This window comes from Belonocnema kinseyi, chromosome 6 (genome assembly GCF_010883055.1).
Source record: "Belonocnema kinseyi isolate 2016_QV_RU_SX_M_011 chromosome 6, B_treatae_v1, whole genome shotgun sequence".
NCBI lineage: Eukaryota > Metazoa > Arthropoda > Insecta > Hymenoptera > Cynipidae > Belonocnema > Belonocnema kinseyi.
The window spans coordinates 16954748-16969382 of record NC_046662.1 but is presented as its reverse complement, the minus strand read 5'-3'; the positions used below and the strand labels follow the sequence as shown (position 1 = coordinate 16969382).

The 14635-nt window shown below is 28.4% G+C and overlaps 1 protein-coding gene across 1 annotated transcript in view; it reads left to right on the top strand.

Moving 5' to 3' along the window:
* LOC117175277 (lipase 3-like) overlaps positions 1–12766 on the top strand; it is a 16107-nt gene extending 3341 nt beyond the window's left edge. Inside the window, exon 4 of the mRNA XM_033364986.1 lies at positions 12467–12766. Coding sequence (XP_033220877.1) covers positions 12467–12766 — 300 coding nt within the window. The remainder of the gene's footprint in view (positions 1–12466) is intronic.
* The last annotated feature ends 1869 nt before the right edge of the window (positions 12767–14635 follow it).

Here is a 14635-nt window from a genome sequence, read left to right as displayed (position 1 = left end):
TCGGCTGTATTTTGTCTCTTCTGTTTCTTCTCTCCCTTTATACTTTCTCTGATTCTGACGCTAGAGTGAGCACCGCACATCCTGTCGCAGCACCTCTCACCTATCCTCGTCGCGCGCCATTAATTCTCGGAAACATTGAATGGAGGATCACTAAATACAGGTTTACCTGTAGTTAAATATGTAGATATGTATCTATATATAGATATAGTTATAAATTTAGAGACAGAGTAATAACTTTTTATTAAATGCTACATATTTTAGTTATTACATTCAATATTATATTATTATTGCGGTAAATTTATTTATTGCCTCCCCCCACCCTAGTCAAACGTCAAACGCAGTAAAACCCGTTTCTAGTACAGCGGTCTCAAGCTAAGTTATATTTGAAAGGCGAGAGTGTTTTTTGTTGGATTTTTATTAGGTTTGTTTTAAAATAATGATACTAGATGAAATTCATTAATGGAATACGTCGATAGTGTCCATTAATAATGAGAATAGATTACAATTAGATTGTAGAAAGATTAGCAGTCGTCATTTATATATCTTTTGGTTTTCTTTAATTTTTTCCATTATTGGTTTGCATGTAACTTTTCTGAAAATTATATGTTATTTATTCTTAAAATTAGTGACAACCATTTTTCACCGCGCGCAACTCTCTTTTTTGCAATTTTTGGTGAAAAATAATTTTTAATATCATAAAATCTAGTGCATAATTAGAATTTTCTCCGAAAAAACTCTTAATTATTAATAAAAAACATGTAAAAAAGTAGTTGAATTTTTAAATGAAAAATTAATTTTGGTTGAATCATAGAGAAATATTTATTAGTTCTCAGTCCAAGAAATATTTAAGAAATGTTCACATTATGTCTATATTGTCGAAATGGTCGTATTGAGAATCATTAACTTTAGTATTGAATTAAAAATTGAAATAATAATAAGATTATCACAGTAAGTGTTGAAATGTGCCTAATTGAATTTCATGTGAAAGTCAATGCAAGCATTATTTAATTTCTAAAACTAGCAATTATTAAACTTTCCATACAAAATGACAAATTTTTTATACAAAAAATTTGAATCATCAATTCCAAAATATGACATTTTGATAAAAATTTTATTTTATAACAAAAAAAACGAAGTTCCAACAAAATAAGAAAAACCTTTAACACAAGAGTTAAATTTTTAACAAGGCTAGATTGATTGACAACAAAATAAATCTTTAACAAAATAGTTTAATTTTAACAAAAAGTTTAATTTTTAATTTAAAAAGAACCATTTTTGGCAAAAAATTTAATAGTAAAATTTTACATTACAAACGTAATTTTTCAATAAAAAGAAGAACTTTTCATCAAAGCAGTTCAATGCTCGAAAAAAGTTAATTTTTTGAGAAAGAAATTTTATTATTTTTATTCTAAAAAATTCAGCTTAACTTTAAAAACTAGTTGTTGCATTTTTAACCGAAAAGATAAATTTTTAAACATAGAGATTAATTTACTTAATTTTCAGTTTTCCACGAAAACGTTGAAGTTTTAACTAAAAACTAATAATTTACCGGCAAAGAACAAATATGAATCGAAATTCAAAAATTCTGAACTAAACAATCGAATCTTTTACTAAAAAAGTTGAACTTTTAACTGAAAAAGAAAAATTTGTGAACAAAAAGAATGATCACTCACCAAAAAAGACTATTTTTTAATTAAGTTTTAAAATTCTTAACAAAGAAGTTGAATTTTCATGTAAAATATGACTAATTTTTAAACGAAGAGATAATTTATTACCAAAAAAAACAAGCGTTCTATAAAATTCAAGAATTCGCAATCAAAAATGTTGAATTTTTAACTAAAAAAGATAATTTCACTATTGAAAAAGACGATATTTTAATAAAATTCAACATTTCCCAGCCGAAAATTTAAAATTTGAACAAAAAAGTTATTTTTCTTAAACAAAAATATGAAATTTCTATAACAGAAGACAAGAAAAAGAAGACAAACCAAAAGTTGAATCTTTAACAACACTAGGTTAATTTTAAACAAAACGAACCTTGGACAAAATAGCTTCAATATACCAAAAAGATGAATTTTTAAACAAAAAAAATTAATCTTGTATCGAAAAAAAAATGTAAATCAAATCTAAGAATTCTTCACCGAAATGTTGGATATTTAAACAAAATTCCAAAGTGCACAACCGAGAAGTAGAAGTTTCTACTAAAAAAACTGAATTTTCAAACAAAAATAATAATTTACTATCATAGAAGATAAATTTTTAAGAAAGTTCAAGAATTCTCAACCAGAACTTTAATTTTTAACAAACAAAAAAATACATTTTTAAAGAAGGAAATTAATTTTCTAGCAAAAACAATCATCATATGGAAACCTACTAAAAACGTTATCACATATAATTTTAGAAAATAAAAATCTGCAAATTCTAATACGGTTAATTTAATATACGTGTATCGTTACTTTCACTGGGATCCCACCCCCTACCAACTGTTACCAATCGCAGGTCATGTGAGAATCCTCTACCCATAAAGTGGTAACGTAAAATATGGACGATCTCTAATGTATAGAAGGTGAAAGTAGATGGAGCGAGGAGTATGAGAACGAATCTAGGGGTGGAGTGGTAGGTAAGGAGTATTGCCATTAGTAGGGTTAGTAGTGGAATGGCAGTAGGAGAGGGAAGGGAAAGTCAGGAGTGGGCGAAAAGGAACTAAGGGAGGAGCTGTATCAGAAGCGAAGTTATTGAAGTGAGAGTGAGGTGAAGGTGGTAGGCTATGCAAAAGACTGTAGCGATAGGAAAGTGTGAGATGGATAAACAAGTGAGGGATGGATGGAGAAAAAGTTAGGGACGGGCAGTATTAGATGGGAGGGGATGTAGCACTATTACAGGATGAGAAAGTATGGAACAGGTAGTAGTGTTAATATGGGAAGAACAATAGAAGAAGAAAGAGAAAAAAGACGAGTAGCAGTACAAAGGAAAGGTCAGTAGAAGGTAGGAGGGTAGGCGAAGAATAGAGGAGACATTGGTAGGGGTATTAGGGAAGTGTTAGTAGAAAAGGAGGTAGCATGTCCAGTGTGTATGGAACAGAATTAAAGGAGGGAAGTTAGTGGAAGATGACTCAGGCGTTTGAAGCGTGAGGTATGTAAAAGATGTAGAAGTGGAGAAATTATGGATGTGCAATGGGAGTATTTAGGAAGGGTCAGTAAATAAGAAGGAATATCAAAGGATAGGGAAAGTAGATAATAAGGGGGCAATTGAGGGGTGAGTGAGAAAGGCAGTTAGTGGGAGAAACGTACGAAGTGGGATAGAAATGTGGGTAAGGGGAAAAATCTGTCTGAAAAAAACTGTGAAATTTATTTAGAAAACATTAACCGAACTTACTGATATTTATGGTAGTCCACCTTTCTAACCACTTCATCGCCCATCGCACATGGTAGCGCTGCTTAAATAACTTTTCTTTCATACTTGTAATCATCAGGTTTTGAGGAATATTTTGAACCGTTAGCATCTGAAAGAGCTTGCAGAGCATTTTTAATTTTGAACTTTTTAATTTTTTCGTCAGCAGCTAAGTGACATGGTTCTTTCAACTCCTTTTTCGTTAAGCCAAACATTTTTACCAAAACCACTGTCGCGTCAAACGAAAGTTATTGTCCCTTACCAGAATTACAGCTTTTCAAGAATCCTCAAAAATGAAATAATTATATTATCAAAAGGAACATTTGATACCTTATTAAAAAAATAGGGTTTTTAAATTAAGTGTCATCCACAATGTAAATGAGCGAATTTCCGGTAGGTGGGGGGTATCTGGTACAATCAATGCAAGGATTGAGAACTTCATAATGAACGTAATTAAAAATATACAACAAAATTGGCAAGTAAGACACTTTCTCAAAAAAATATAAATAAATACCTCTTTTTATTTTTCTGATGTGAAGATGGAGATTTTGGGCCATTCATATACTTATTTTTTTGAGGAATTTACCTTATATCCATTCAAAGTTTGTTTATCATGAATAGCAAACACGGATATGAAGCCCATTTTTTCTTATCAAGAATCTATTTGCCGGGCATTAAACTCAATCTTAATAATTCCTTTTACATCTAAACTTTAGAATTTCTCTTTTTTTTAATGTAATTGCTTGAAAATTTTCTCTTCATATTTCTGGTTTGAAAATTTAACCATTTTGCAGAAAATTCATTCTTAAGGCTTGAAAGTTTAAAATTTCAGAAGACTATATATTTCTCATTACTGACTGAAATAGTAACTTTTGGTTAAAAATGCAATTGTTTGTTGATAATCACGTTTTTTGTTTAAAAATTAGTTTGATTTTATTGAAGTTAGAATTTTTTAACTAAAAATGTAAATGTTTTACTTTCGGTCAAAATGGTGCTTTTCTTAGTAGAAAATTCAACTACTTGGAAGAAAATTCGAGTTTTTCAATCAAAACCTAATTATCCTGTTGAAGTTTTGACAATTTAGTTGAAAAATCATGTCTTTGGTTACAAATTTAACAATTTAAAAAAATTTTTTGGTGTTTTTTGTATAAAAATCATATTTTTCATTGAAATTTCAAGTACTTTCTTCAAAATTAATTTTTTCCTTTAGTTGAGGATTAATGATTACAGTTGAAAATGAATCTTTCTAGGAGGAAATTAAACTATTGTATATGGCATTCGTTTTTTTTTAGTTTTAAGAATGTTACGTTCTTGGCAGAAAAGTAATTTTCCTAGATTAAAAATATCTTTGGGTGAAAATTCAGCTTTTTCATTGAATATTTGCCAATATGGTTTAAAATTAACTTCTTTGGTGAAAAATTGAAATACTTGGTAAATAAATAAACTATTATGTTGAAAATTTACTCTTCTTTTGGTTTTAGCAATCATTATTTTAGCTTAAAATTTAACCATTTAACTTAAAAAGTGAATTTTTGGCGAAATAGTCGAAATGTCAACAAAAAAAATATTTCATCCAAAAAACTAATTTAAAAAATTGCAACAAGACAGACCAATTTTTAATCTAAAAAATACATTATCGAAGATAAACATGATAGGAGAAAGTTAATCATTCAACTAAAAAGTCACCAGTTTTATTGAAAATTAATTTATTTTCCTAAAAAATTGTCTCTTTAGTAAAAAAGTAGTCTTCTTTATTGAAAAATCATCAATTCAGTTAAAAAGTCATTTCTTTGGTTTATAATTAATTTCTGTTTGGTTTAAAATAAAATTTTCAGTTGGAAATTCATAATTTTCGTTAAAAATTCATTTTCTGTTAAGAGTTAATTTTATTTTTATAAGAAATTAACGATTCCATTTTTTGTTGCAAATTTTCATTTTCGGAACGATATTTTTTAATATATTTAAAACGTTTAAAAAAAATTTTTCTTTTAATTTTAAAAATGTGGAAAATCATATAACATTTTCAATTTGTATCTAAATAAAATATGCCATCAAGATAACTTGCAAATCTTTTAGTCACGTACTGGAAACTTTGAAGAAAAATTTTGAAACACATTAAAAAATGTTGTTTGAAAATTTGAAAAAGCTCTATCGTTTTTGAGTTTGTTTTAATCAAAAAATTTATCTGAGATAGTTTTTAAATATATTTTATGTATAGTAAAAACTTTGAATGAAAGAATGAAAGTTCCCTAATCATATGTGAAAAATACTTCGACCAAAATTTCATAAGTTTAAAAAAAATTCCAAACTTTGAAAATGCTTTAACTTTGTACATTTTCGTTGAAAATATCTATGTATATTTTATTGCAACATTTGTCGTTTTTTGACGGTTTTTTTTAAATTTCAATATTATTATTAATAAACGCACATTCTTCGGTTTTCAAACATTATAATCATGACTCATCTTTCTTGTATAATCCTTTAAGAAAATAGATATTACTTGTGGACACTAATTCTACAAAAAATGTTATTATAAGAAGAAACTTTTAAAAGATTTTATTCTTATTTAGTAATTTATATATAAATCAGCTTTATATTGGTCATTTATTTTGAGTTATGAATGTAAACCCAAAATTTCTAACTCTATTTAATTTTTTGAAAGTTGTAGGAATTACACAAAATTTAACAGAAGTTTTTTAGCACATTTTTGGTTAAGCAACTTCTGCATTATATTTTATTTCCTACCTTGTGTCGTTTGACGAAAATTTCATTCTTCTATTTTATTTTTTACGATTGAAAGAAAGTACGGATTCCATAAAAAAATGAGTACGAAAGAAGTTCCAGATCTTTTTCAGGTATACAACCTTAGTACATTCACTCTTTAGGGTCGAGCCAGATTTTTCAATTATGTTTGCAATTTTTGTATAAACAAACAAATATGACAAAAAAAATGGACATTTTTTCTATTTGACGTTCCCGGTGCTCATCAATGAGAGGAAAATAGTTGAAATCGCCTAAATTGCGTAGAGCAGCATTAGCTAAAGATGTTCCAATATTATACAATAAGCAAAGAAAATTTTTGTAAACAAATTATTGGTTTTAAAATGTTCTCTACGATTTTCTATAATTATACGTTTTTTTCAAGTTATATTGCAACAAATTTGAATCAAAACAATATTATATTTAGAAAATGTCTTAAGATTTTAATTGTTTCTAATATAAACATATGTAATGAATAAATGCAGTTCTCTGGCATTCTCCAATTAAAAAATTTGTTTGTTTGGATGTCAATTTTTGTTATTGAGGAATTTCATGATAATTTTAGCAAAATTCATAAATTGTTGTTTAATCTTATGATTTTTAAAAACAAATTTAATAAAAAATGCATTATTCAGGCATTTGTCGGTAGAAAAATTCGTATTTTTTAATGACAGTCTTTTCAGGTAGGAACTTTATAGAAATTTCAGCAATATTCATGATAATTTGATGAATCTCATGATTTCTTTAAACAAATCCAATGAACAAATGAATTATTCAGGCATTTTTCTACAGATGAATTCCATTTTTTCTATGTCAGCGTTTTTAATTGAGAAGTTTATGATAACTTTAGTAAGATTCATAATTTTTTGATCAATTTCATAATTAAAAAAAAATCATTAATAAACAAATACATTATTGTGGCATCTATCGAGGGAGAAATTCTTTTTTTTTTTTTGATATCAGACTTTCAGTTTGGATCTTCATAATAAATTTCAGCAACATTGATGATGAGTTGATACATTTTATGAGTTTTCAAAGTAAATTTAACAAAGAAATGCATTACTGGGGCATCTGTGGGCCGAAAAATTAGTTTTTTCCTATTCAGTCATTTTAATTGTGAATTTCATGATGATTTTAAAAAAATTCATAATTGGCTGATAAATTATATATATGTTTTTTTTTTAACAAATTTAATTTAAAAGATGCATTATTTGGGCATCTGTCGATGGAAAAAAATTTTTTCTGATGTCAATCTTTTTAGTGGGGAACATAATGAAAATTTCATTACCAATCATACTTAGTTGATAAATTCTATGATGTTTCAAACAAATTTGATGATCATATACATAATTAATAAACGCAAACATATGTATTACATTTTTTTCGAAGAAAAATATCAAATTTATCACTGATGCCCGAATAATTCATTTTTTGTTAAATTTGCCTGCAAAAGATAATAAAATTTATCAACTTATCATGAATTTTGCTGAATTGATTATGAAGACAATAATTAAAAATCTGACATCGAAAAAAGAAATTTCGGTCAACAGATGTCCCAATAATGTATTAGTTTATTAAATTTTTGTTTAAAAAATCATAAAATTGATAACAAAAATAATGAATTTTGCTGAAGTTATAAATAACTTCCTAATTAAAAAGTCGACAGAGAGAAATACGTATTTTTCTGTAGACAAATGCCTGATTAATGCATTTGCTAATTAAATTGGTTTAAAGAAATCATTGAATTGATTAAAAAATTATGCATGCTGCTGAAATTGTCATGAAGTTCCTAACTGAAAAGTTTGGCATTGAAAAAAAAAAGAATTTTTCTGTCGACAAATGTCCGAATAATGCATTTGTTTATTAAATTTGTTTAAAAAATTATAAGATTATTCAACAAATTATGAATTTAGCTCAAATAACCATAAAGTTCGTAATTTAAAAAAATTGACATCGAAAAAGACGAATTTTTCAATCAAAAAATGCCTGATTACTGCATTTTTCATTAAATTCGGTTATAATATAAACAATTATAATCTTGAGAGAAAATTATTTTAACATAATATTGTTTCCATTCAAATTGCTTGTAATATAATTTTAAATGACGTATAATTATGAAAAATCGTAAAAAACATTTTTTCAACAAATCATTTGTTTATAAAATTTTTTTGTTTATGGTATAATATTGAAACATCTTTAACTAATGTTGCTCTACGAAACTTAGGCGATTCCAACTATTTTCCTGTTATTAATCAGCCTCGACAACTCTTTTAGAAATCTAATCGGATTAAAAAAATTTTTTTGTCGCAAGCGGTCAATATTTCTGGGTTGTACGTTATTTTGAACCAAAAAAGGTATTTCTTCTCACCCCAGCGCCAACTTTGGCTAATTTTTCCTACCTTGCATCGTTTCGCCATAAAATGAATATTTTTATTGTTAAAGTCTGTTTTGATGATTAAAAAAAATTACGGTTTGGAAAAAATAAACAAAAAATTCGTAATTAGAGGATCTCTTCTGTCATGTTTAACAGAAGGTAATTCGCGAAAGTATTATCGCATAAAGATTGGTGCCGCTGTACCGAAGCAACTTGACCTTTTATGAACTATTGCCCAGGCATTGAGGCCTTTGTGTTACAGTCAGGAGTTCAAATCGCTCTAATATCGCTTTAATAATTTCTATTATTTCTCAAAATTGCTAATTACAATTTATTTATAAATTTTTTCCTCATATTCGCGAATTTTTTCAAATTTTTTCCATTGTGTCTCGTATTAAAAATAATGCTCTAAACTTGACTCTTATTAAAGGTGCCCGAAAATCCTTACTTTTTTACATTCTCATTCTAATGAGAAGGTATAGATTTTATGTAAAATTTTGCGTTGTTGGTTTTCATAAAATCTTCACATTTAGAGACCCCCTGAGTCAGTAAAAACGATGTTTACAAAGGTGTTTGCCTGTAGTCTGTATTCTGAAAGCAAGCTAACATTTCAAAGATTGATCAGATTGGATTCAGCTTTGGCACACTTTTTAAAGAAAAAAAAAGAACGAGTGGGTACACCAGCTATTTTAAGTAAAAATGCAAAAAGTGAACGCATTTTCAAAATGTTTGAGACTAATTTTTTTCAATATTTAAACATTCAATGGACGGCTATTTATAGTACTCGAAACTTAAACAATTTTTCCTGATGCCTTTTTTTCTATAAAATAAAATTATCTATTAATGTTTATTAAATGAAAATTATTTTCAAAATAACAAAAACAAAAATAAATCAAAATGAACATTTTAAACCGAACGACCCATGGTAGGAACAAAATTAATTTGTGTACAAACAACATTTAAATAAATCACCTGAATTTTCAAGTAAAATAGGTAACTGTCAAACATAAAATCGAATAGTTAAATTTCTGGTTAAAAGAGACCTTTAAATTAAAATGGTAAATCTTCAATAAATTTATTTCAACGAAATAGGTGAGTTTTCAACCAAAAAGAATATTTTCTTACAAAAAGAGATGATTTTTCTACAAAATACCTGGATTTTTACCTAACAAAATTTAACTTTTAACCAAAAAAGGAATACTAAGTTTTTCATTCAAGAAAGTTAATTTTCGAAGAAAAAAATTAATTTTCTACTGAAATAATAAATCTTAAACCAGGAAGAATACTTTTCTTTCAAGAAAGTCGAACTTTTAACTAAAAATAAGGTTAATTTTATATTTTAAAGCAAAGTTGAAATAGTACATTTCTTTAGTAAACAAATTAATTTTCAACCGATAATGTCGTTTTTTCAACGAAAAAGTTCAATTTCAAACTTAAAAATATTAATTAAAAAAAATGTTGTACTAAGTCTTACAGAAAAGATGAATTTGAACTACAATTTTGAATTTTGTCTATAAAAAAATCAATTTGCAAGAAATTGGTTGAAATTCTAACTAAAAAGATCAAATTTTTAACAAAAAAGAGAAATCTCTAACAAAATGTATGAATTTTTAACCAGAAAGATAAATTTTCTACAAAAAGAAAAATATTTTTACTGAAAATGATAAATTTTGACCCCTAAACTAGAATTTTCACCCAAATAGTTGAATTTCAAACCATAAAGATAAATTTTCAACAAAGAAGATGTTTTTCTATCTAAAAGACAAATTTTCAACAGAATAAATAAACTTTGAGTCACAGAAAGAAATTTTTAACGGAAATGATTATTCTTTCACCGAAAAAAACTAATTTTCAACAACATACATTTATTTTATACAAAAACAAATAACTTTTGACTAAATTCATTTATTTTCAATCAAATGGTTAACTTTGTAACTAAAAAAGATAATTTTTTAACCAAAAACAGAATAGACTAAGAAAATTAATTTTCTACCGAAAAAGACGAATATTCAAGTAAAAAGATTAAGTTTCAACAATAAATATAAATTTTCTACAAAATGCGCGATTTTTTAACTATATAGTTGAATTTTCCACTAAAAAAGATTAATTTTCAACCAAAAATGGAATATGTTAATTTTTAGTTATGGAAATTATTTTCAAACGTCAAACAAAGAATTTCCAAAAGAAAAAAGATCAGTTTGTAGCAAACAAACGAAAAATCATTTTTATCCAAAAAATGCATTTTCCAGGAAACAGTTGCATTTTAAACCAAAGAAATAAATTTGTAATCAAGAATATTAACGTTCCAACAAAAGAAACGCATTTTCCATTAAATACGTATATGAATTTTCAACAAAACAGTTACAGTTCACCCAACAAAATGAATTTTGAACTAAGAACCTTAATCTTTTACCAAAAAAATTAACCTTAGACAAAGCACATTAAATTGAATCGAAATAATTGAACTTTCAACTATAAAAGATCACTTTTCAACCAAATTTCGACTAATTAAATTAAAATTTTTAAAAATTACTTTTTAATCAAACAAAGAACAAGTTTTCATAAAATATTGTAACCAAGAAGATAAATTTTTACCGAAAAACAATACATTTAACAAAATACAAGAATGACACAAAATATAAAAATTTCGGGTTCCAATCTTGTACGAAAGTACGAAATTTAGCAGACCTTTCTTGAAAATTTTTAATTGAAAAAATTATTTTTAACTGAAAAATCTAAATTTTAACAAAATAGATCAATTTTCCTAACAAGATTAATTATCTTCTGAACAAGATATATTTTAATAAAAATGCCTGAAGTTTCAACTAAAATATTTAACTTTTAAACACCAAATGCAATCTTTTTTTTCTCAATATTTCTATTTTCATAAATTTCATAAAGTTTTGACATGTTTTGATGTTATCTTTTTCGTCATTTTATTCTTGAAAATTATAAATTTATCGTGAAGTTTTGTTAAAAAATAACGCGCTTTTCATCACTTCTGGTTCCGGTTCAGTCGTAGCCAATCAAAACAGTGGGAAGTTGCGGCAGAGCTTTCTACCTAGATGATCCCTAGGGTCGCTGAAACTTCATTTATATAATTATGATGAACAGGAAAACCGCAGAGGTTTTCTTAAATTTATAAATTTTACAGTTTTTTATTTATTCTTTTAACCTCATTTTAACATCTTTGTTTTTACGGTAATCTTATCTGTTTAAATGAAAACCTATTCTTTGAAAATTTCAGAAGAAAACACAGTATACTTTACTATAATAACACTTTTTAAAATTCGACAAAAAATGTTTTCGCACTTTGTCTTATCTGTCGTTTTTGAAAGAAAAATGCCAAAATTCATTTTTTATAAGTCTAGCTGCAACAAAAATGGCTTGTCCCAAATAAGAATCACAGGATATTGTTCTTGTAGAAGTAAAAATTCAACTGATGTAATTTTAGGTAAATTTAAACTTGCTTAATTTCAATTACTAATCATTTAAAATAATTATAAATAGTGAAAAAATAAAATAACTTTAAATTTAAATTTATTAATAATTATTAAGGCATAGTTGTAATTTCAAATTGACTTATTATTATTCACAATCTACAGTGCTCGTAATAAAAGTTATGTTTTATTCATAATTATAAATGATAAAACTGAAACAGTTTTTCCTAAAATTCACTTAAAAAGATGTAGTAATCCATTTAATTAAAAAAATCTATTTTCATGTTTTTAAATACCGCCTTCGTATTTTTTCAAGCAAGCTGAAAATTGTACACAATCTAAACTTTTTTTTTATTTGACTGTCCTCCTTTTCGCGTTTTACACTTCTAAACCTGACTATAAAAGTATTCACAGGATGACTTTTCTTAATGCTCAAGCTTTTTCATTTGAGATTGATACAAGCCGGGGTGTTGGTTTGTGACCCGACTTGATCTACAATAAGTGGAGAAGAAGCAGGCGATCGTCCAGTCGACTTATCGACTGGGACTGGTGCCTGGTTGGTGGCGGCAGAGGGATGCGAGGAGCTCCTCTCACCGTCGTGAGGTACCTACAAGCCTGGAGACCATCCATGCGTGTCGCCAACACGGGCATCTTTGTGGTTGTTTTGGTGGAGGGCCCCGGCACGTGCTCGACGTGGAGTCTGGAGTCTCGTTACGCCCTTCTAGGCGGCCCGAGACAGCGGAGGAAGATTTCGAGGGCTGGACAAGGTAGACACGATAGGATTAGGGAAGCTGGGTTATAGAGCGGACTTCTGCTTTTGGAGTTGATGAGGAGGTGGAAGCGTAAGTAGAGGGACAATAGTCCTCTGGAAGAGCAGCTTGAAGAACGTCGCGGAGAGTTGATAAGCGGCGGCGGACTCGGGTGCGCTTGCCGGGGCAAGAGGATCAGGCTTTTCGAGACATACGTATAGATGGAGGATAGGGTGAGAAAGAATTAGCAGTGACAATCGGAGCCGCGAGATAGGCTTACCGATCACCGAAGAGAGTTAAGCAGAAGGTACCTGGGGCTGCAGAGAGCTTACCCACCCTGAAGCAACAATAGAGTTCGTGTCGAAGTTGCAGAAAGCTACCGTACACTAGATAGATAGATAGAAAGACAGTAGGGGGGGGGGGGAGCTTAAGGTGGTCCGGCCGACGATTGGCCTGGTCCTCTTAGCAACAAGCGTCATGGATGGATGGGCGTAGCGGCTGCCCCGTCCATCCCTACTTTACGAAAAGTTGAGCGCGCAGTTCAACTCTGAATCCCGCAGAAAAATGGCGCGTGGTGCGAAAATTTAAAAATTATAAAATTCAAAATATTAAAATAGCGTATCCAAAACATGAAACTTATTTGTAGGGTTATGTAGAAATTCGTAGCAAGGCGAATATACACATATAAAATGATTAAAATGGCATACGAGTAAAATATAAAAATGCAAAATAATTTGAACTTATACAGGGAAATTGAAACATTATTCACTAAATGTATATATAAAACAGGCAAAAGAAAGCATAGTGTGTAGGAGAAAAACAGAATATAAAATTTCAAATATAATAGATTAAAATTCTGATATAAGAATTAAAAGTCGATGGATAAGTATAATAATTTTTTACAAAAGAAGATCTAGACTTAAATTATTAAGAAAAAGTGCGCACTTATAATTATTAAAAATCACCTAATTATGATTTGGTTTAGTTTCCATTATTGCTCCCTAACCTTGATTGGAATTTATTTATTTAAAAAAAAAAGGAAAAAGGAATTTATTAATTTCGTTTTGGGTACGTTTGGCCAACACTGGCCAATTTTCCCACTTGGAGGGAAGAGAGAGAAGAGAGAGAAAAATCAAGAGGTGACGCGGGGTGAGTCATGTCCACGCAGCAACTTCATTTAAGCCCACAATTAGGCTTGTGACTAATTTTTAGCCTATCATTAAGATAAATTCTAATTCTATATTCGACTGGTTTTAATGCTTTTATCATAGGATAGATTTTAACGGGACTGGTCTTCTTCATATTACACCTCCATGTATACTTTGTGAACTACAAAAAAATAAAAAGTAGATAAAATAAAATAAACAATGAATAAATAGTAGGAAATACTAGTATTCCCTTATATGATAGACGCAAAAATATTTTCTGACTGAAATAATTCGACAATTATTTGTGGGCGTTTCTGAAACTGTATATTATATTTCAAATAAAGGTTTTTTGCTGAGGATGTTTTTTTACGAGGGTAGTTCAATAAGTCCTTAGAATGAAGTATAAAAACAATTTTTTTTTGGTAAATTTTTTTTTATTTTTCAACATAATCTCCTTGGAGCTCTACACACTTGGTCAATCGCTTTTCAAGTTTTTTTAATCCTTCAGAAAAGTGCGTTTTCGGAAGTTCCTCAAAATAAGCACTTACAGAGGCAATGACGTCTTCGTTGTCTGGAAATCTCTGTCCACCGAGCGATTTTTTCAAGTTTGGAAATAAGAAAAACTCACTGGGGGCTAAATCTGGTGAATACGGTGGGTGTTCGACCAATTCTAATCTTAGTTCTTCAATTTTAGCCATTGAAACGAAGCATGTGTGAACTCGGGCGTTGTCGTGATGAAAGAGAATTTTTTTTCTCGCCAAATGTGGTCGTTTT